Below are 24,317 nucleotides of genomic sequence, written 5' to 3'. Positions count from 1 at the left end.
GGTTGGTTTACAGAACGGAAAACGTTTCGTTGTCGGCAGGATTCGAACCTGCGCGGGGAGACCCCAATGGATTTCTAGTCCATCGCCTTAACCACTCGGCCACGACAACTCGCAAAATAGGTCTTTTAGAGATGCAATTTTTTTGATAATATATAATGTAGGAATATAACCGGCTAATGTAAGTCGGCTAATTACGCACGGTCAATTATTCAGACGCGCAGAAGAAAATAAACACACTACATTTATCTTTTGAGATGGCTTATTGCAGTATTAAAACGACATTACTAAATATTCCAATGTGCTTTCTTGTGTGCATTTAAAATTATGTATTCATTTGCTATTTTATTTTATTGTTTTACGTTTAACCTGACGTAAATAGTTTTAAACGTGTACTTATTTTTCTATTTAAATTAAAATATTTTATTTAAAATAAAAAAAATAAAAAATAAAAAAAACACATTAATTACGATAACGAGATTTACCCATAGACAGTAAAAGGGATTTACCACTGGGAATTTTTACAAACCTTACTGCAGGGGGCTCCAAAACATAAAAAAAAAAAACACATACAGTTGCTTAAAGGGTACATAATATACACAGTTTCACATAATCTCATGTTAATCTTAAGTAGAGTAGTACTGCATCCTTCATATATCCAAAAAAGCCTTTAGTTTTATCAAATACAGCTTTCCGATTCTCTCCGGAAAAAGCCGAGCTCCTGGAGGCGTGCCGTGGGCGGAGCTATAATACTGACGTTTCATGTTGTTTTCCATTAAATACAACGTAATCACTTATGTGCTGATTTCCAACAAAAGACAGAAATCGGATGCAGTTGTACTTACGTGAATGGGGTCTTTTATCACTGGGACCATTCCATGTTTTAATAGCAAACGATGTGCAAATCCAGCGTTGACTTGGGCCTTGTTTATAAAACATTCTCAGTGAGATGACGAGAACACACAAACGCACTTGCTACACTCCATGGCTGCCCCGGAAAAACAAACTGCATGTTCGTGTAACGTTGGGTTCTTTGTGAAGCTGAAAACGGTCAACTTTCCCTCACATTCAAAAACACACTTATTTTGAGACATTCTCGAACAAATCCTATGCAGCGCTGCCAACGATTTCCCAATGATGTGCGCGGTCTCGCTCTCCTCTGGTCGACGTGTGCGCGGGCGCGCTTTTGAGAGAAATGCTCATATCGGGAGTTCAACCGTCGTATACGTCATTAGATCCAGGAACTGTGTGAATTTTGAACTCAAATCTTAAATTAGCAAAAAAATAATCATGTGTTTGAATTGTTAGACTGATAAAGCATTCCTTCGTTTTATTTGTCACTCCTAGTCTTTACCTCACAAGTGGAAAACTTTTAATTCCTAACCACTAGACTAGACCAACAATGATCGGATCATATGTATGATCAAATATGTATATATATAAATATAAAAAATACATTCTACTTACATATCTATGGGTATAATTACGTACAACTCTGCACCCTACAATAAACATTAGAAAGTGTCCAGCACACAATGTTATTCTCAAACCTGAAATAAAGAAATCCACCAAACAATTGAAAAATATACAGATTTTATTTCAGTATGAGATAGTACGAAAACAACATGTAATTGGAAATTGTATTTATCTGAAATACAATAAATGAATGCATGACACTTGACACAAAAATAAGTTTATGATGGTGATGATGATGATGATGGGACAGGTTTGAGAAATTTACTCTGCAGGAACACTCGGGGAACACACAGACCCTCTTTTTTATTCACAGTTTCTCTCAACACATACTCGTTCACTAGACTCTCAAATCCTGCCTGTTGGAACAAACCAGCCAAGTACTCTATGAGAAAAAAACAGATGGAAAACAAACATTAGAAACAAAACACTAACTTCAATGCGGTAAAACAAATGATTAAGAACAAATTAATGCTATACTGACCTCTAGAGAAGAAAAAGGAACGGGTCCCATCCTGTCTTACGTAGAAGTTCTCGCCCAGCTTATTGCCAGACTTAAACCTCAACATGGCATGATCATAAAGACCATAGTCTCTGAAGAGGACAATACCTCCTGGTCTTAATACCTGTCAGTAGTATTCAAAAATAAATAAATTACTTCATAATATAAAGAATGTATATTATGCAAAAACTTGGAAAATCACTCAGTTTTAAGATTACATGTGTTTAGAAAAATGTTTATGCACTGTGATAGTTTCAGTCTTACAACATGTGATCAGCAGTACCTTATAAATCTGTTCCAGGGCTTTCAGCATCTTGTCAGGATGAATTGCAGACAGAACAAATATCAGTGTGGCTACATCCACTGTCTCCACTTGTATGGTGGCCTGGAGATCATCTTTAGTGAGGTCACACTGAAACGCAAGGCATCGCTCGGTGCTATACAAGGCATTTTGCTGCAATCATAAAGAATAATCATGCATGTAAACAATTAGCTTATATATGCAACATTATAAAACAGAAAAAGGTTGACCAGATGTGGGTGAGAAAAAACATAACTTGGTTACTTTTACCTTCACAAACTCAACAGCTCGTGGAGAAAAGTCACAAGCATAAATGAAGATACCGAGATCCTCTTCCAGAAGAGGGAAAATACAGTTTCCAACCCCACAGCCAGCCTCTAATAACACCAGCTTCTGCCCCTGAGACTGAGAATAGATGTAAGTTACAATCATCTACACAAACTCAAACATGTTACAGCAAATGCATGCATATCTCTCTGACCTCTTTGCAGTTTTTCAGTTCTTCAAACTCTCTGGTAGTCCAGTGCCTGTCTTTGAAAAAGTTCGTCGTGTTTCTTTTATAAAACAAGTCCCAGTTTTTCTGAGCGTCCATTTCGAGTTTCTGCTGTTTAAAGTCGGACACTAAGACGCTGTCATTCCTGAGTTTGTCCAGCTCTTCTGGTGTCAGGGTCCTTTCACTCAGAGCACTGGACTGATGGAGAGACTCACCTGTCACTGACATGACTGTCTGAGCTCCCGACCTCTACGATTAAAACTAAAACAACGACTTCAAATAAGATGCGGTTAACTTATACGATAGTAAAAGACAGAGCACTTTATGTTTAATATTAATAAAATGACAAAAACGCAAACAACAGTGGTTTCGGCTACCTGCATTTACCTAATCTACCACTATATTAAGTAAGGTAAATGATTAAAAGTAAAATATTCGCATGTTTAATAAGAAAGTCATTGTTCTAAAACGCAGCATGTTGTCGTTCAACTCGCGCAAGCGCTATCGCGGTGATAAAGGAACAAAATATCAGTCACTGCCACCTACTGGACTGGATGAGACGCGCACAGCAGGTACAAACGGGCAGAATACTGCAGACTCTTGGGTGTGGAGACATTTCAAAATGTGGTATCTTGTGGTAACATTTCAAACATATAATGATAACATGATTTTAACCTTTTAAACAAAACAATAAGAGAGGGAAACTTTATATAAGACACATGCCATTGGTGTGAGAGACCCGGGTTCGAATCCACTGTGAGACACCAATGTGTCCCTGAGCAAGACACTTAACCCCTAGTTGCTCCAGAGGCGTGTGACCTCTGACGTATATAGCAATAGTAAGTCGCTTTGGATAAAAGCGTCAGCTAAATGAATAAATGTAAATGTAAATATCAGAACAGGCATTTATAACACAGCATGGTTAAAAACAGCCAATTTCTCCTATTGCATTTGTTTCTTTTGTGAATTTATGTAGGCTATTTATAGAATTGAAACTCCCACAAAACTAATTTATCCTTAAATTGTATTCTTAAAGGCCTATTGTTGAGGTAATTATGCAAAAAGTGCTGTATAAACATGAATCATAATTTTGGTATTCATGTATACAATAGCCTATATTATATGGAATAATCCAGATTTATATAGATTTATATCCAGAATATAATTTATTCCTGTGATGGCAAAGCTTGATTTTCAGCAGTCAGTACTCTTCAGTATCACATCCTTCACCAATCATTCTAATAATATAAAAAGTTCTTTTTAAATTGTATTAATGTTTTACAATAATAGCGGTTTTACTGTATTTTCACCAATAAGATACTTTGAATAAGTAAAATAAAAACATTATTCCAAACTATCTTTTTAATTGTGTATTAATGCTATTATTCACAGAGAAACTGAAGTGCAGGTGTCACTGTCTTTAAATATGGATCAATGACAAATCATGCAAAATAAGACAGATTCATATCTTGAAACAGTTATTATATGTATCACCAAACATTTAAGGCTACTGTTGTGTTTGTTGTATATTTATGCTGGTTGAGGCAATAAATTACAAACGAATACAAACTCAGTATTGTTTATTTGACATACAGGTGCTTTTAATTTCTGGTCAGCTGGCTTCAATGGAAAGCTCGGATCCTGTTTATACAGACAGGCAAATCAACACTTGTTCAGAGAAAACTGAACAAAAGTTACTAAAACATTGCAGCGAGAGTGTTGTTGCTCATCCAGAATGAAGAAAGCCATTTAAACCAATCAACATGCAGTCTCTCAGCCTCTGGCGGCAGGAAATGTCCGCGGTGGCAGTAAGCATGCTCATTTTTAATTTACTCCCCCCCCCCCCCCTCCAAAAAAAACCAGATGTTTATACAAGTCTACTTTAATGTCTCAAAAGCCTACATTCAAACCATGATACAGCGCTGTACCTGGACCCCCTTTAAAAAAAAAAAAAAAAAAAAACATTCCACGGAAACGTCCCCACATTACACAGTTCAGCCTCAATCCAGCACCTGACAGGCCGCTAAGGGGGCTCAAGGGTGCCCTCTGAAGTTTACGGGGCGTCCTCAATGTCTGCAATGGTGTGGATGACGAGCACCCCCTCTCTCATATGCATATACAGTATACGTTTAAATTATACAGGTAGCAGCAACACCCCCACGGCGAGGGGTTAAGAGGGTGAGGGGGTGACATGGACTGATAGGGGAAAGAAAGACAGAGGAGCAGTGATGAGCAGAATCTCTCTATACTGTTCCAGCGTCTCTGCTCTGGTCCCTCCGGGGACGGTGCTCTGTTTTGTTCCGGCTTTCTGAATCCTCTCGGTCGACCGTCTCCTTCTCTCGTTCTCTCTTCCTCTCTCGACGGGCCTCAGTGTTCTCTTTCTCCTGCAGGTTGAAGCGTTTCTTCTTCTCTCCCCGTCGCTGACCTTTTGGCTTACCTGAGAGGACAAATGGTGACAGCATGAGGCATTGTGCAACAATTATTGAGGCAAATATAAAGTGTTTTCTTTTTGTTTTTGTTTTTTCACCAGGTAAAAATCTGTTCACTTAGAGAAGTAATAGTACATGTCTCTTAAAAAAAATTCTAAGTATATTACTTTTTCTGAAAGAAATTAATATTTTTATTCAGCAAGGTTGCATTAAATTGATTTATAATTTAACAAAAGATTTATTATTCATCTCTTTTCTTCTTCTAATATATATATATATATCCTGATCTCCACTTGAGAACCAAATCAAGATTTTAGAATGATTTCTGAAGGATCATTTGACACTAAAGGCTGAAGTAATAATGCTTAAATTTCAGATTTGCCATCACAAGAACAAATTATGTTTTAAGAAAAAGGAGAATAAATTACAAATACATTACAAAATATATTCAAATAGAAAACTCGTTTTTTAAATTGTAATATTTCTAAATATTACTGATTATACTGTATTTTTCAGCAAATAAATGCAGCCTTGCTGAACATAAGAGACTTATCATTCATATCCACAGAACAAACAATTTAGATTTTAATGCTTACATTTTGGTTTGGGATGTTTATGAGTAATGTTTTTTAAGCACCACAATGTTTACAGTTTTCAGGAAAATAGCTTACAGTGTTTTTGCATATTAATATGGGATAAGAGAAAGTATTGTAACATTAAGAAGTACACACAAACAATATGAATATTGCGCTGACCAGACAGAGTTTGGCGTGCATCTGGGCTGATTTATTTGCAATGCAGGCGTGTTGAATCATTCTATCATTCTATTAATCAGTCTTTAGTGATTTCCCATCATCCCTCATCTCTCCCCAGCTCCAGATGGCACTACTCATTCAACCTAAGATGACCATTGTTCTTAATTTTCAGCAGTTTTGCTTTGGGAGACATCACTTCGGCAATTATCACTTATATTTAAAAGTGTTTTTCATAGATTATTAAGAGTTTGATGGAGTCCAGGTTGAAGACCAATTTATACAGTTGTGCAACAGCAGAGTCATCTGGTGCATTGTGTGATTGGTTGTGTCTGGTCTACCACAAGATGACAGTCTTGTGCAGCATCTTTTTCCATTTCATTCTTTCTTTCACACTGTCAAGTTTTAAAGAGACGGTTGGCCTACAAATTAAATTTGTCTTAATTTGTGTAATGTTTTTTTTCAGTGACCTTTAAATCTAAAACAATAAAAAGTAAAGTATTATAGAAAAAAAATATATTGCCTATATTTCTAAAAAAAAAAAAAAAAAAAAAGATTATATATATATATATAATAAAATGACAAAAGCACATAATAAATTATTACAATTTTTTTTTATGAAAACATGACAATAAAAGTGAATTAAAAATATTACCATATACTATAATAGTATATATAAATAATATTAAAATAACACAGGTTTCTGAAGTCATATGATGGGTGACAATGAATCAAAATTTCACATTCACACAAAAAACTTTAAAAAGACTTAAATCAGGTCCACACTACAACTATAAAGATAACAAACTTGAGAAACTATGGTTGGAATCACTTTCAGAACTATTTTGTTTCCAGCTGATGAGCGATAAAAACATTGACAGCCAATCAGAATGCATCCTGCTTTAAAGGGCTCAAGCAGTGTGCGCTTATAATAAAACAGAATGTTATTGTGTGTTGGTGTGGACACTAAGCGTTATCATTAGTTACCATTCTTGGTGTTAACTAGTCTTCTTTCAGAAAGAAGCATTTTTGGCCTTTCTCCCCCAAGTTGGTCACTTTAAATGTCGTTATACAGAAAGATTCTTCAAATATTCAGCGTATGGTTTCAGAACAACATGAGAGTGAGTGAATTATGACAGCATTTTCATTTCTGTGTGAATAAGACAGTGGATATGCAAAAAGGTGGGGGTGACCCATCAATTTTATCAGCTCTGCGCTGTTGAGCAACCGGTCCGGTTTCTTCCAGGAACACGATTCCTGAGATTAGCGTACGTCTCTTTGGAATACAACTGTCAAGATGAACAACCAAGGTGAAGCCACTCAGCTGAACGTTTGACACCAGAATAACCGATAAGCTCATCGAAAATAGAAAGACTTAAAATAAAAATTCTGTTAATATGACTTTATCTCGCTGTTGCTCAATGCTCACAGCTAGCCAATTTCCATTATTGTCAGAGGCTTATCGGTGGGACACGGATCAGGATCGGAAAAGCGCTGAGGTGGACAAGCACCTCTCCCCCGCTTCCCCCTCCCAAAGCGGGCTCTATTTATCAGCCGGACTCCCTGCCCACTGCAACTCACACTGACCCACACATTCCTGGGATCCAGCCAGGGTGATTGGGGGCCATTGCAGTCCCGACTCTTGAAATAAACTCGCCCCTGAGGATGCACGACTCTTGTTTTGCCACTGAAACTGGAGTAGGAACTAACCTTCCGCTGGCTCCAATCTGTTTTGATTGTATGGTGCATCATGAACTCTTGTACGGTGTCTGACCGAGCGAAGCACACACACACACACACATTTCACTCACTGTCATCATCTCCCCTCTCTCCGTCCCGTCTCTTTAAACACAGGAAGTTCCCTCTGCGTAGACTGTTGTCTTTGTCGTAACGATTTGGAGATCAATGGATTAGGCGTAATCCTCTGCCTTTGCCATAAACCAAGGCGTGACATGACCAGAGCTCTGTGGTGATTATTTCGGATATGTTTACTGCCACTCTTTCAGAGCTGGAAGGCTGTCAGGTTTTTCAGTAAACTGTCATGCGATGATTTGGATACAAGCGATTTCCTCAGGGATGGAACATGTTCTTGAGCATCTGCTCACCAATGCTGAAGCAGATGCAGTCCTTGAGGAAAGCGTCATGGCTCTTTCAAAGCGCAGGCACAAGACCCAGTGGAGATTTTGACATGAATGAGACAATTAATGTCATACAGTATAAACACAGTGTTAAGTTACTATGGGTAGCATTGCTCAGCTAATTTGGTTTTGCAGGAATAATGTGATAAAAAGCTTTGACTTTTGAGCACATTGAGCAGTGTTTGAGACATTGTTCTTTCTTTTTTTTTCAGGAGCAATTGAAAAACTGGAAAGTCTCCATTTGTTCTCCATTTAACCCTCTCAAGGCAGGCGTTGCTGATTTGCAACAGTTAAAAACTAAAAACCTTATTACTCCAGATACATATTTTATGTATCTGGAGTACTAAAAACGTTACTAAAGGTTACTAAAGTTACTAAGTTACTAAAACTTAATTTGAGCCTGAGAGGGTTTTAATCTCATTGCTATCCAGGAGAAACAATTTTCTTTTGTGATTTTTCGGTGACATATCGCTTTAGTTATGGAAGGATGTTTCTGCCTCAGGGTAAAACTACATATAAATAATTTAATAATTTAAAATGAAAAGTCACATTGTGAGATCTAAACTAAATGTAAAAAATAAACTCATAATTGTGAGATATGCACAATACTTTTCAGAAGTCTGGGGTCAGAAAGATTTTCAATGTTTTTGAAAAATCTTTCTTATGTTCACCAAGGCTGTATTTATTTGATCAAAAATACAATTAAAATAGTACTACTGTGATACATTATTGAAATACATTTAATTAAAATAACTGGTCTATATTTCAATATAATAATTTTTTTTATTTATTTCTGTGATGGCAAAGCTGAATTACTCCAGTCCTCAGTGTCACATGATTCCTCAGAAATCATTCTAATATGCTGACTTGGTGTTCATGAAACATTTCTTCTTATTATCAATGTTGGAAACAGTGGTGGTACTTTTTTGCGGGAACTTTTTTGATGAATAGAAATAGATATAATTGAAATATTTTGTAATTATACATTTCATTACTGTCACTTTAGTTCAATTGAAAGATTTAAATTTGATGTGCTTGTGTAATTTAATTAGTATTTATGGTGTTTAAATACTCTATAGTTTTTGCCACTGCAAAAAAAAAAAGAAAAAAGAAAAAAATATTTTCTAGTATAGCTAAACATTCTAGAATCAAGATGCATTTATTTTTCAAGTAAAATTACTTTTTTTTATATAGATATTGTCTTTTTTCTAAAAAAAAATAAAATAATAATTGTTAGTTTTTACTTGAAACAAGCAAAAATGTCTGCCAATGGGGCAAGAAAAATAATCTTATTTAGCTTTAATACACCCTGTTGAATAATAGTAGTAATTTATTCAAAAATCTTACTAACCTTAAACATTTGAGTGATAGAATAAAGTGCAATTATGAGTATAACATTTTAAAATAAATAGTTTTACTCTGTGACAATAAAAAATGTCAAATCCATGCACAAGTTTACAGGTGCTCTATCTACAGCTAAAAGTAGCCACATGATAATGGATCTATTCATCATCAATGGATTGCAGTTCTATCCTCCTCTAACATGTGTTGCAAGCCTGAAATGGTTTGGAACAAATTTTGTCTCATAGTTGTGTCTATTTCAACATAGATGAAATGAGGAGTCATCTGGCTCTTATTATACATTATTCTTGAAAGAGTGATTGAGAGGGAAAAAAGGAGCGAGATGAGAGGGTGAAAATTGTGTCAGGACAGATTGAAGAGTGGGGGGTGTAACTGCTGCACAGTCACTAAAAGGTGAAACCCTCTAAAATCAACCCTGACAACCCAAATCGTCCCAGTCTGCTGCTGTTAAGGACTCAGATGTGGAGATTGTTGAAAGGGGATATGATGTGGTGCAGTGGGGCACAATTTCATTAATGAGCCCTGGGTGTGGGGTGGGGAAGGGTGGAGGGGGTCACATCCTCCCTTGCAGGCATGCTGTCGTCCGGGGGGCTTTTGGCAGGAGCCAGGCTGGGATTAAGGGCTCTGGCCTGTCCCACAGGAGGAATGCCCGGGCTTTGAAGGCCCAGTATAGCTGCACTCCCTTAGGGAGGCTGGTGCTGCTGTGCAGGGCAGAGCTGCATACAGAGGCTAAGAGTTCAGTGAACAATTGAGCTACACACACACACACACACACACACACACACACACACACACACACACACACACACACACACACACACACACACACACACACACACACACACACAAACCTGATGCTGGGATGCCAGATTTATTAATCAGCTATATGTGACCCTGGACCACAAAACCAGTCTTCAGTCACGGGTATATTTGTAGCAATAGCCAAAAATACATTGAATGGGTCAAAATTATTGAACTGAATTATTGAAAAAACCTTTTTTTAGGATATTAAGTAAAGATCACGTTCCATGAAGCTATTACATTTACTACTGTAAATATATCAAAACGAAATTTTTGATTAGAAAAATGCATTGCTTGGAACTCAGTATTTTTCTCAGTATTTAGTTTTTTTGCACCCTCGGATTTCAGATTTTCAAATAGTTGTATATCGGCCAAATATCATCACATCCTAACAATGTAAAGCTTATGTATTCAGCTTTCATGTGATGCATAAATCTCAATTTTGAAAAATTGACCCTTATGTCTGGTTTTGTGGTCCAGGGTCACATACTGTATAGGTAAAACATGTACACACAGGCATACACAGTATATGTATGTTATCAATCAAAAGTTTGGTGTCAGTTTTTTTTTAAGTCTCACCAATGTGGTATTTATTTGATCAAAAATACAGTTAAAAAAACAGTAATATTGTCAAATTGTATTATAATTAAAAATATTTGTTTCTATTTTAAAATTACTGTAATATGCTGATTTGGTGTTCAAGCAACAATTATTTACTTATGTATTTTAAATTCATTTTTATTTATTTATTTTATTACTGTTATTATTATGTTTTTTATTATTGATTGATTTTTATATTATTATTATTATTATTTTAAGAAAACAGGTGTGCTGCTTAATGTTTTTTTGGAAACAATGATAAATTAAATAATAAAAAAATTCAAAAGAAGAGTGTTTAAAAAAAAAAACATCAAAGGAACATTTTTGCAACATTACATTTCATTGTAACATTTGCTGTCATTCAGTTTAATCCAACAAAAAAAAAACGGAAGAAAAAAGAGCACTTGTTGACACAAGGAGTTGCATTTAGAGTCATGAAGCCTGAAAGTGAAAGGACAGGGGCAAGACACAGGGCTGCTTTTGGACAAGCCGTGTAAGAAAGAGGTCAGGATTAGTCAGAGAGAGAACACAAAAGAAAAACAAATGACAAGTAACGGGAGAAGAATGGAGAGGGATTTGGCTGGGGTAACAACAAGTAAAGCAGTTGTGTGTGTGTGTGTATCAGGAGCGGGGTGGGGGGGACAAGGAGGATGTATCAGTGTCAGTGGGCGGCTTGGGATTACTTTGTGCTGGCGGGAGTCGGACCACTGACCCTGCTGGTGTATGTGGAACATAAACACGGACAGGACAGAACCCCAGCAGATAATTAGTGTGCAGTTGATGTTCCAGGAGTTGGGGCAGCTGGGTAATCACAAGCAGGGGCGAGGTCGATAACCGAGCCTGCAGTGTATAAAATACACCCCTCACTCGTAGCCCCCAGCGGATCAATACAACACTCCTCACTTTGACTTAACATGGAACAAAACGTTTTTCTGGGCACAAGCAAAGAGTTGGGGAATAAGATAATACATGTCCATCCATCCATCCATCCATCCATCCATCCATCCATCCATCCATCCATCTATCTATCTATCTATCTATCTATCTATCTATCTATCTATCTATCTATCTATCTGTCTATCTGTCTGTCTGTCTGTCTGTCTGTCTGTCTGTCTGTCTGTCTGTCTGTCTATCTATGTGGTTTTGTGTTTAGTGCACCATCTTTTATTATAGATTGTTTTACAGTGCATTATGGGATTCCTTCTCTGCAAACTAAATATGCAATGCTATAGAACTTGGAGGGGCCTCATAATTTAATTAGCATAATTTTGGTAAACTGGTTTAAATTATTAAATTAATTTATATTAATTAATTATAATAAATTCAAACTCAATTAATTGTACTAAAAACATACAATTGTCTTGTTTCATCCACAATCTTTTATTCTATTTTTTTTTAATGCAATGCTACCATAGAATTTGTAGACCCGGTAATTGTAATAAGCATAAATATTTATTTTGGGTAAAGCAGTTTTTTAGAATTTATTTTACAATTATTATACATTTTATTTTAATGAATTATGAATTCTAGTTTATGCTAATTATGCTAAATTATACTTTATTAAATATATTAAAAAAAAAACCAATGAGTTTATCACACTGAAAATTCAGAAAATAAATAAATGGATGATGCACTTAATTAAAATTAATGTTGTATGTTGAACACCTCATGTATATATGCATTGCTATCCTCTTGAAATATATCTGCATCATAAATGTGCCTATGATTCTTTAAAGATCTATTGGAACAGAGAGACATTTGCAAAATTTTTTTTTTTGAATTTGTGTGTGAGATCCATCCATGTCATTGTTCTTTGGAGTCTGAAAAGTTCACATGCAAATCTCCATCCCCTTTTATTTTCCTCTGTTCCCTTTCTCTGCGCTGAGGCCCTGAGTGTTTATGAGGTGGAGAGCAATGGAGCGTCGAGTTGGCCTGCTGTCTGTCATAAAGCAGCAATGTCCCACAAATACCACTATACAAATAAACATTCAAAACAAACCAAATATGGTTAAGCTTACAACTGGACAGATCCTTGAATCTGCTCCATGTATTTGTTTTGCATTAGTTGGGAAATATTTCTGGCTCTTATATTTATAATTTATAATTTATAACAATACAAAACAAGAATTTATACGATAATAAAAAGAGACTATGTTTTTTGTACTATAAAATTGGAAACTTTACAACAGCCCACTAGTAATTCCATTCACTAAATCAAGCTTTACTATTATTATTGCTCATATTAGGGTTTTAAGCTTTTGGTGCAAACCTCATCCTCAACCTCATAGTACCTCAAATCATGCTGCTTTTTCCTCCTGTGATCAGGCTTACAATTTTCAGTGATGAGTGGGTCTATTTATCAATAATTATATTAGTGACTTACATCTTCTTCTTTTGACAAGGCATTGCCTCTTTTCAGAAGTCGCTGGGCACGGGGTCCCCATTGGAGAGGGATTCTGTAGGACCTTCCTGGTCCTTGTTTCTTCACCCCATCTGAAGCCGCAGGTTTTACCTGAGCGTGAGCAGGGGCCCCATTCGCTCCACTCACCCACTTCACAGTGCACTAAAATACAGTTAACAGGTTAGTGAAGCCACGCACATACAGCACTGTGTCTTGAAAGCAGGTGTTATGTCAGATTCTAACCTGTCTGGATGCACTCCATTGAGTCGTTGGGCTCAAACTTGTCTGGGCAGACGTGATGACATTGTCCATGCAGTAAGAAGTGTCCCGGCCCACACCTTGTACACACGTCACTGTTCTGACAGGAGTCGCAGTCAGCAGGACATGCTGTATAACCAACACACACATACTGTTAGTTGCATTAGATGGGGAATAAATAACAAAAAGTAACCATGCTACTAACTTTTTAAAGGGTTATTCTTAAAGGGTTACTTCACCCAAAAATGAAAATTGGGCTGCGTTTTACTCACCTAGTTGTATATGACTTTCTTCTTTCAGATGAATCCAGTCAAAGTTATATAAAAAATAGTCTTTCATCTTCCAAGCTGCTTCATGGCACTCAACGGGTGTTGCATTGCTTCAGTCCAAAAGTTGTGAAATAAAAAGTGCCCTTCCATAACAAAAAAGTGTCTCACACGGCTCCGGGGGTGAACAAAGGCCCCTGTAGTGAATTGATGCGTTTTTGTAAGAAAAATAACCATATTCAAAACGTAATAATCACTTTAATCTAGCTTGTGCTCACTGTTGTAAACTAAGAAGTTCCAGGGAAATGATGCATACGCCACTCAGAAGTGACGCACGCGGAAACGCACGCGGAAACGCACGCGGAAACGCACGCGGAAACGCAGCAGAGACATCAAAACATAACAACGAATGTTGGAGGATTTCGATATAAACAAAGAGGAGACTGATTTTCCTTTGCTAAAGTAAGGAAACTTTGCTTCCTTTGACCCTGTAAACAAACATTGGTTTTCACGAGACTCACAATCCGACCTCATAGTTTACAAGCAGTTTTCGATTCGCTACAGGAGGCCTTTGTTCATCCCCCGGAGCCGTGTGAGACTCTTTTTTTTATGGAAGGGCGCTTTTTATTTCACGTCTTTTGGACTGAAGTAATGCAACACCTGTTGAGTGCCATGAAACAGCTTGAAAGTTCAAAGACAATTTTTAATATAACTCCGACTGGATTCGTCTGAAAGAAGAAAGTCATATACACCTAGGATACCTCGGGGGTGAGTAAAACGCGGGATGAAGTTTTGAAGTGAAGATTAGTTTTGGGTGAACTAATCCTTTGAGGTACTAATAATATGCACTCTTTAGGGGTAATTAAGGTGGGACAGCTTTTTTTCTGAGAGTGTTCAGCTATTTTCATGATAGTGCAGCTTTTAACAAACTACTTTTTCCATTGAGTAGCAGTGTCACAATCCCTGTCTGTGTTTCCTGTGTCTGTGTTCAAGGACTTATAGTTTGTAGTTTTGTGTCCCTATTGTTGCCTTGTTTCCCTCCTGTTTCCCTGGTGCTCTGCTCCCTTGTTTGTTATCATGGACACTCATTGAACCACACCCTTGTTAGTTGCCCTGGTTACTGATTAGTTAATTGCTTCAGCTCTCTGTATAAATTGTGTTTCCCTTGTGCTTTGTCAGTTGTTGAATGTTAGCATTGCTGCTCTGCTTGTGTTTCTGTTCTTATTTCCATTTCTTTGTTTATTTTATTTAATTAAACTACCTGCACTTAGATCTGTGCCTCAGCCAGTTTCCTCCTGCTCTTGCAACATAACAATCAGAGTAGCATGTCTAAACACCCCATGGCTAGTTTTAATGAGAAAATCAAATCAAACATGCTCATCAAAAAAAAAACCTTTCTCATATGTGGTGCTGGAAAGAATTGGAAAATTAAAGAGACAACCATCTGAATGAATTTTGGAAAGTCTAAATTATTCTAGTGACAATCCTGGATAATCAATTATCTGATATGTAGCTTCTAAAGGTCTGATTCATTCTAGTGAACCAGTTATTTCAGACAGCCCTCTGTCTAATACAGTGGTTTTCAAACTCTCCATGAAGTACCCCCAGTGGGACACACCTACTTGAGGTCTTGCAGTCTCCACTGATGAACTGAATCAGGTGTGATAAATGAGGGGGTCATACAAAATGTGCAGGGCTGGGGGTACTCCAGGACAGGTTTGAGAACCACAGAAATGAATCAGTTAATTATGATTGTCCTCTCTTTAATATGTACCTTTTGCAAAGTCTGACTCGTTTTAATGAATTGGTTCTTTCAGATGGCACTCTCTCCAACGTGTAGCTTTTAATAATTTGATTAATTCTAGTCAACTGGTTAATTTAGTTGTAGCTTTTTGTTAAGGACTATCCTCTCTCTCATATGTAGATTCTGAAAGTCTGATTCATATTAGTGAATCATTTTATTCAGATGATCCTTCTCTAATTCAAATGGTCTTCTTTCTAGTGAATTGGTTCATTCAGTTGATTATCTCTTTTACTTCATTCTAATGAATAGTTTCATTTGGATTTAATAAATTGATGAAAATGATGAAAATTGAAAATCATTTACAGATTCAAATCTCAGTACAATGTACTAAATTGTCACCTAAATTCTAGTAGATTTACTATGCATTTATATGTTCAAGTTTGATTCTGTCACTATAATTCATTTAATTCAAGCAAAACCCCTAATAATTTTTGTGCCATAAAACTACAGCTCTAATTAAATGCTAAATTATACCACTGAGATATTTTATAATATATCACACCTTACAATCAGTAACTTGTATTTAACTGCTTTTTGTCTGTAGTTTGTATTGTAGCTAACTTTGCAAAACAGTAGCTTGGCTGTAGTTTTGCTTCTTGAAATTAAGTTTAGCTTACAGTTTGGCCAGCTACAGTTTCAAAGTAGCTTCCCCAACACTGGAGGAAAGGATACTAAAAACTAGTCCATCATATCTGTGACTGTGGACTGGGCACTCACCAGGGACACACTCTTTCATGGTATCGCTGGGCACCAGCCCATCTGGACAGCTCTCCATGCACTTGCCCTTGTGCAAGTAGGAGCCTGCTCTGCAGCGCAGGCAGAAGTTCCTGTTAAAGCATGAGTCGCACTCTGACCCACACTCTGAAAGACAGGATACGCACACATTACCACATTGCCTGAGCTGAGAAGGGAATGCTATAGTATACACACAATGCCCGTAGCTTTATCACTGTAACTAAGACATAAAGATGTCGGTAGTGTAAATATTTCAAGGAGAAGTTGAGGCAAAACATGTGTCTTACTTATACAGTCATTCCGGTCAGGGGAACGGGTGCCGTAGAAACCATTAGGGCAGGAGGCCAGGCACACTCCAAACTGCCTCATCCCGTCCCTCTCCAGGTGAATAAAAAGCTTGGGTTTGCAGGTCAGACAGCCATTGTAAACCGAGCAGGTCTGACAGCCTCCCTGGCATCCCTGGGAGCTCACCCCTGTAACCTCTGTGGTAGAAACATCCATTTTACTTTAGGATCAATCAACATGTGCTCAACAAAAGATTTATGCAAATGTACAGATCTGATGAGTGTAATAGATATAAATCATTTATGTTAGGGTGACCATATATCCTCTTTTTTTCTGTGCATATCCTGTTTGGGATTTCTAGATTTCTGAATTTTGATGCTCCATACAGTCCTTATAAATTATATCTAAGTGTAATTTGCATTGCTTTGACTGTTCTCTGTAGAGTGTACAATGCTTGCACGCTATTGTGCAAACTACTTTTCATTTGTTAACTTCAGGAAGCATGAAAACAATTGGAAAACAGCCAAAATCCAGACATTTTAGGCCAGGATTTTCCCGGACATTAAAAAGAGGGTGCATATTAACCTTATTTATGTATTGTCTGGAGTGTGAAACCACTGGTGTAAGTCTCTTTTGGGTTGCAATAGTTATACATATACAAAGCTACAATATTTATAAGGGATAACTTGCAGTTCTGGTTAGTTCCAACCTGACTATGTATATATAGTAACCAATTCTATCCTATATATATACACACTACTGTTTAAAATTTTGGGATCAGTACAATGGTATTTTTTTTTATCTTTGGTTATAATTACAAGTATACCAAAATTCTTGAGTGACAAATCGGTATTTTAGAATGAAATCTGAAGGCCATGTGACACTAAAGACTGGAGTAATGGCTGCTGAAAATTCTATCATGGATGAGTAGAGACACGTGCAAAAATGTCATCATTTAACAGTTTCACATTTCAAAAAAGATATAATGCCTTAATATAATGTGTAGAAATTCCAATTTTTGCAGAGGCTAGAAAGCCTTGTTTCTTCTGCCAGCAGCTAGTTACAAAAAACATATTCTGCATTTATTTGGACATTCTCAACATTTACAGTATAAGAGCAAACAGGATTGGTGGGTACAACTAAATGGTTCCAGGTTCTTCAAGAAAAAAACAGAGCCATCATTTAAGGCTACAGCAGTGACCATAATGTAGTTTAATAATAAACAAGACAGGAAGCACAGTCATCTGTGGATTCTCCCGCCAGAGAAACTAATCAACAGAGACACGTTGCATACCGGGGTTTGCACGCAAATGGCAGCACAGTAGCCATTGTGTTCATAAGCGCGCAAACAGAGCGGCCTCACTCTGACAAAAAAAGTTGATAGAATCAACTCGTCTCCACTGGAGACCTCCATCTGCGAATACACAGTGAAACTGCCCACCACAAATGCATGATGAAGAGGTTTCTCAATAGTGATCCCTTAAGACAAGATTTACTTTTAAATTATAGATCTGATTGCTGACCTGTTATACGCCCTCAAAAACTTCCAACAGAAGATTTGATATTTTTGAGAAATATGCCTGACTGTATTCAAAGGGATTTGAGAGAATATTTTCTTCAGTTTTTTGCTCAAGGGATTGTGAATAATATCTATGCACTAAGGCCTCATTGTTTTGGCTCGGGAACTGAAGAAGTCAAAAGTGATTGTGTTCACAGTTACTGTGAGAAGAAAAGACGTTCACTGATCTAATTGCATCATACTGTAAACTGAAGTGCAGTACCTCACTAAATACGGCAGGGTAAAAAAATGGAAGGTGCTCCTCAGCTGCTTCAAGGAACATCTTTGATTGAAGTCAATGGCTTCCAGGTGTCTCTCAAAGGTCACATTCAGATGGTTAAAGGCTCTGCATTTTAGAAGGGACTGACCCGGTCTCAGAGCATCTGGGGTGAGGTAGGGTAAAATAAAGAGTAGTCTAGCTCAATTTCAAAGAGGTTAAATAAAGCTTCTACTTTCACTTTTATGCAATTTGAAATGATATGGCTTGAAAGGATGTAACATATTGAGGACTTCTAACCATCAGCAAGCCTGAACAATAAGGAAGCAGTTTAAAAAGCACAGAAAATGACTTACAAAGCGGCTTTTTGCCATTTTGACACACTATGAGCCAATACGAGGCAGCAATGCAATAGACAACAATGTTCAATATATATAGATATATACACACACAATACCATTTCAATGTTTGGGTTCGGTAAGTCTCATATATTCACCAGGACTGCATTTAGTTAATAAAAATAGAATAAAACCAGTAATATTCTGAAATATTATTTATATCAGTTTTTATGGTTACACTTCTTTTTGTGGTAACTCTTTTTTCAGTTTTCATAATTTAAATAAACATTATTTGTTTTAAATGTATTTTTTACCTTTTGCAAAATGTTTTTACTATCACTTTTTGTTTCCTTGCTGATTATAAGAGACAGAAAGCAGATAGATATATAGACAAAGAGACAGACAAATGGATGGACAGACAGACAGACAGACAGATATATAGATAGATGGACACAGAGACAGACAAACAGACGGACGGACAGACAGACAACCTGCTCTTACATTCCATACTACTGAACTTGGTCTAGGGCATTGTTGTTGTTTTTTTCAGTCTCCTTCCCCTGATTCCCAGAGTTCACTCTTGGCCGCCAGAATGCCATAGATCAAGGATATTCTGTTTGACATATCTAAGCAATCTTTACAACTGCTGTCCATTTGCCCACATGTGTTCCTGCCAAAGCTCTCTAATTCACAGAACCCTTTACACGGAGGAATTCTGCCTGCCCTTGCACTGCCACAGCCCTTGGGTCGACTTGCATAACAACCGCACAAGCACTCCTGAAATCCGAACATTCTAAATCACTTCGCCACGCTTCAAACTCGACGACCGCAAAAGCAAGCATTCCCAGAAACTAACAGTAAAGCGGGACAGTTAAAACGTAATTAAATAAAATGTCAGACATCGACATTAAACAAATGCATTTGCTTATTGCCTAAAGTCTTGTGGTTTGAGTTGGTGAAGCAGGCCGACACAATTAATTTCCTGCGATATTTGCAACATGGGGAGGCCACACACAAGCAAACATAACTGTTTACTAAAAAACACAGCCATAAGTTTATTCAAAAGGAAATTACTTACCATATACTGTCACTGACTTGTAAAGCTGCTTTTAAAAACTAATGCCAACCTCACCTTTTTTGTCCTCTGTGACACATCACAAAAAAGCGTATACTACAATTACATTCATTTCACAAAACATTCTTGCAAAACAGTCATATGCACAAGATATTCCAATGTTATAAGTATCAGATGTTACAAATTCTTTGGCATTTAAAAGGTGTCTATTTTACATGCAAATCAAAGCCTTGTGGCTTCTACTTGTCAACGAAGAGACACAGAGACGCGCACTCACAGAAGACAGGAAATGTTTGAGGTCAGGCGACCGTTTGGTCACTCTCTGTGAACTGATAAATTAGGCATAGGTCATTCACCCACGTTTCTGTCCATCAACAACGTTTCAAAGTCCCTTAATTAGCAGCATCTGATGATGGCTGGTGCTTTCAAAAGGATGGCGGTCATCACGTTTGTCACACTTCACTATTGCAGTGTCTGCCAAAGTACACCACCAGCTTTGATTTGACCACCCTGCTCACCTGTATATATTAATATCATCTCTTAATATTTTGAAATATTTGAATTGATCAAAAAAATGCTGAAATTAGTGAAAGATTTCTACTCTTTAAGGATAATCTCAAACCGTCCCCTCTTTAAATTCAAAATGACAGTTGTGTACTGAACTAATTAGCTGTCAAAGTCTGATTAAACATATTTTTCTCATATGCCACATGAGAGCACATACTTAGTATGCTGAGGACAATGTCCCAACCACAGTCCACAATTCTAGCATCATCTAAGTTTTGAACAGAAAAGATGGATAAGGGTTTTGTATTTTGAATTCCATAATATAATTTTTTTTCAGAGTTGAAACATCCCAGTAAGTGCCACAAAGCCACAATGGCATTTCTGTGGCTCCCTGATACCAAAAGTCATTCTGGTGCATCTAACTGGCTTTGTCACCAACTAATTGAATCTATGTTTATACAGTCATTCTAATGATGTCTTTCAAGTCATATTCCCCTATTACATTGCTTATTAAAATAAAAATCATGCTCAAACACATTTCTGGAGTCTGTCATGCATGAATTACTTATTTCAGAGCTCAGCTTCCCAAATTTTGTTTTTCTCGGTGTAAACCAAAAATATTCATATAAACACTTCATCCAGGGCCATAACCACCATAGACAGAGGGGGACATGACCCCCAAATTACACATAGCCCCCACAATCCTCAGTATTTGGTTACAGTCTTGACTTCATCAGTAATACATTTGATTTAAACTGTCTTTTGAATGAAATTAGCAATTTCTTATCATGTTACCTTTAACTGAACTATAAAACTTTTTAAAGTGTATGCTACTATAGGAGCTGAGCTCAGCTCAACATAAAAAATGGTAGGCCTACTGGTCCGGCGTCAGAAACCTTTTTTTTGCTAGGATATACTCAACTTGCAAACTTGAAGAACATAAGAAACGCGCTGTGGTTCTGGTAGTACTGAATTTACAGAGATATCTCAGCGAGTAAGTAACAAGTCAACAAGCGCGAGACGGTCCAAGCGCCCTACAAAGGGTTTCTAATGCAGTGTCCGCTAGAGAGCGATCCAAACAAGACGTAGGACTGGCCATTGATGCTAGTTTAGACGAGCAGTGCACAATGTATAAGCTCATAATGGTGTAGTCTGCAAATTCATACTCTCATATTCGCACTTATCACAACAACGATAGCACGATACATTGAAGTAAAAAACGACTGAGACGTCAGGCTACTCGTTAATGGAAGATCACATCAGAACTGCAACGTGAACCTAAAACAGAACTTAAATCACAAAAATCAGCAGCGTGTCCCTTGCCGATATAAATTATGTTTCAGAATCAAACCACACAAGTGTCTGGTAAAAAGAAACACTTTTCACGCGTCTTCTAGGCTTTTAAATTAACGGAACATTTCCCATCAAGTTTATCAAGGATGCCTAAGCAGCTGTTTTCTTCTTCTTCCAGAACTCACTGTGGGGACACATATGTGAAATGTTCTTCAAACTAAGCCATCAAAACAAAACCATGAAGAACACAATAACGATTTTGTGACGGGTGCAGTTTCACCGAGACTGGCTCATCTCAAGCAACACTACGCTGTTTGCAGGGTTGCCAGGTCGTTGTGACAAAAACAGTCCAATACCAATAAGACCGAACCCCTTAAAAAAAAAAAAAAAAAACTTTTTCACATTTTGAAACGGTATTAAAGTCGTTTTAAAAGTAATAAGTTTATATAGTTTGATTTCTATTTACTGTAGACTATTAGCATATTTAAAAAAAAAAAAGTTTGCTATAGCCTACACTTTTAACTAGACAGTGGGTTTCTTGGACAATGTACAACTGTGTTTTACCATATTGCTTTTATTTCATATATGGATCTTAGTCAGGGTACAGACTTTTTTATTTTATTTTTTGTTTTATGTTATTTATTTATTTTTGCTGTGGGGGACAGATGTAAATAACAAATGGGTTGTTGTACTAACCCTGACATTAAAAACATAACCCCCCCCCCAAAAAAAATAATATATAGGCTATATATATACCTGTTATCCACCTTAACTGTTACTGGCTGGTAAAAATAAAATAACCTATTTAAATACAATTGATGAGAATAGTCAAACCCTCACACCACATAAAAAATTCTACTCACTGCTAGTTTTAAAGTAGACAATTCTGAGGGGAACAGCGCACTTGGCAACCCAGGATTGGTACAAAATATAAACGGGGAAAACAGCGATATGGTTGTCATAATAAAAACATAGCATATAGCCTACATTTCAATAACAATAGTGAGATCTTCCAGCTGCTGAGAAATACTTAACTCCTTTAGTTCTCTGTTACATATGGTTATATGCTGAACCAAAGGAGAGATTGCGAGTGTCGAATATAGGCTACTGATTTTCTTTTTAGCTTTTGAGTTTTAGATATAGTGACGCATACTATCAGACAATAAATAAATTTTAAAAATATTAAAATGTTAAAAATTCCCATAGTAAACCTTAACCATGTCCTGTAACAAGATAAATATCCCGTATCAAACAATATCCCAATAGAGACTTTAACTTAATTTTTTTTTTTTTACTTCAAATCTTTTAAAATTACAAAAGTATGATACATTATGTATTTAAAAACACAATGAAAGAAAAAAAAAATCAGTGCACACAAATAAACTGTATAAGTCACGGTGCAGGTGTGCATCGGTCAGCAGCGCGCTGAACTTACGTTTGTTTTGCCGGTGCCTGGAGCCTTGATGCTGACAGTTTGTGTATTCCATACAATGCAAGATCAAAACAATGGAGATCAGTTGTAATTGCATAGTAATCAGGGGAATGATGCTTGTCCTGTCAATTTCAATGTCCCTTATCGCACTTTGATCTGTGCAATATTCAACAGGTTATTCCTAAACCGGGCAGAAGCCCCAGCTGTGCTCACGCGCAAGAGAAACAGAATTTTCAATGGCCCAAATGCACCTGGGCCGATTCGGCAGTAACATATTGGAGGCAATCCACATATGTGCCACTGTGCGATATCCAAAGAGAGAGCCACTCATTCCATGGAAACAATGAAAGTGTTAGTTCTCCATCCAGTGCACTGTAAGCAAAACTTAAAGATGGGGAGGAGGGAATCAAATTAAATTGGCATGGCGATAAAGTTGGATTGTCTTCTTGAATGACTGTACTCCCCACTGTGATTCCGCACGACACGTCCAGGTGTGAAGGTTACTTTATTTATTGAGCTTGACATGTAGGAGGTCCTCGCGTCATCCACAGCATCTCGTGGAACTTTCAGTGAAACTTTGGCGCTTTATTTCTAAACAGTCGCCGAAACGTAGCTCTTCTCTATTCAATCTCGATAGCTCACAGTTTCACGGTTGAACACTTCACTATCTCTCCCTTTCTCTCGCCTGCTCTCAGCTCGAGTGCTCGTCTGGTAACTGATGACTTCAGCTCTCTGCCGTCTCTTTCCCCTCTCTGAACTCCAAAGTTTATTTAGAGGGCGAGCCCCCCACGGGCTACCAGCACTCCTTTTTTTTTCATCACGTTTTTCAAAAGTCGAGAACTCGATGAATGGAAAAATTCGACAGACAGACAGATAGATAGATAGGTCACATTTATATATCAGAGAACTTAACCAAGAGATTAGGCTACTCAACACCAAATTAATTAATTTCTTTATTATTAGTAAGTTACATCTAATTTGACTTGTACTTGTAAAACATTATATTATATTTCAGGCTTCTTATATTATCCAGATATGAATCCTATTTTTAAAATACACCTCTGTAAAACGAACTGCTCTGTGAGGCTGTACATATGTTTGCCATAATAGAGGAAGTTCCATTGTGATCCTCTAGAGGGGGTCAGTGCTGTAAGAGCCACAAACGGCACACAGGCAAATACACTGCCTGACTTTTGTTTTAGCCAGTCGGAGATTTGCATTTTTAGTCGATATGCAGCACTGGCCACATAAAGACAAATCCTTGCATTTTTGTCTGTGCGCTGTGGTAATTACTGGTGTA

The 24,317-nt window shown here is 37.2% G+C and overlaps 2 protein-coding genes and 1 non-coding gene across 3 annotated transcripts; all 3 read right to left on the bottom strand.

Moving 5' to 3' along the window:
* Positions 1–27: 27 nt before the first annotated feature.
* Positions 28–109, bottom strand: trnas-aga (transfer RNA serine (anticodon AGA)). Its single transcript has one exon. It is a non-coding gene; the product is annotated as a tRNA-Ser (tRNA).
* Positions 110–1,573: 1,464 nt separating this feature from the next.
* mettl6 (methyltransferase 6, methylcytidine) lies at positions 1,574–3,031 on the bottom strand. Its single transcript, XM_059567097.1, has 5 exons — positions 2,755–3,031; positions 2,544–2,678; positions 2,256–2,426; positions 1,955–2,096; positions 1,574–1,855 (listed from the first exon to the last, which is right to left on the bottom strand). Exons 1-5 carry the CDS (start codon positions 2,992–2,994, stop codon positions 1,692–1,694), a joined length of 852 nt encoding a protein of 283 aa, XP_059423080.1. The 5' UTR covers positions 2,995–3,031; the 3' UTR covers positions 1,574–1,691.
* Positions 3,032–4,329: 1,298 nt separating this feature from the next.
* Positions 4,330–23,749, bottom strand: rspo3 (R-spondin 3). Its single transcript, XM_059568293.1, has 6 exons — positions 23,021–23,749; positions 16,600–16,794; positions 16,295–16,438; positions 13,493–13,636; positions 13,232–13,411; positions 4,330–5,203 (listed from the first exon to the last, which is right to left on the bottom strand). The coding sequence occupies exons 1-6, from the start codon at positions 23,112–23,114 to the stop codon at positions 5,010–5,012; spliced, it is 951 nt and encodes a 316-aa protein (XP_059424276.1). The 5' UTR covers positions 23,115–23,749; the 3' UTR covers positions 4,330–5,009.
* Between the last annotated feature and the right edge of the window lie 568 nt (positions 23,750–24,317).

Source organism: Carassius carassius, chromosome 15 (genome assembly GCF_963082965.1).
Source record: "Carassius carassius chromosome 15, fCarCar2.1, whole genome shotgun sequence".
Lineage (NCBI taxonomy): Eukaryota > Metazoa > Chordata > Actinopteri > Cypriniformes > Cyprinidae > Carassius > Carassius carassius.
This window is presented reverse-complemented; position numbering and strand designations above follow the sequence as displayed.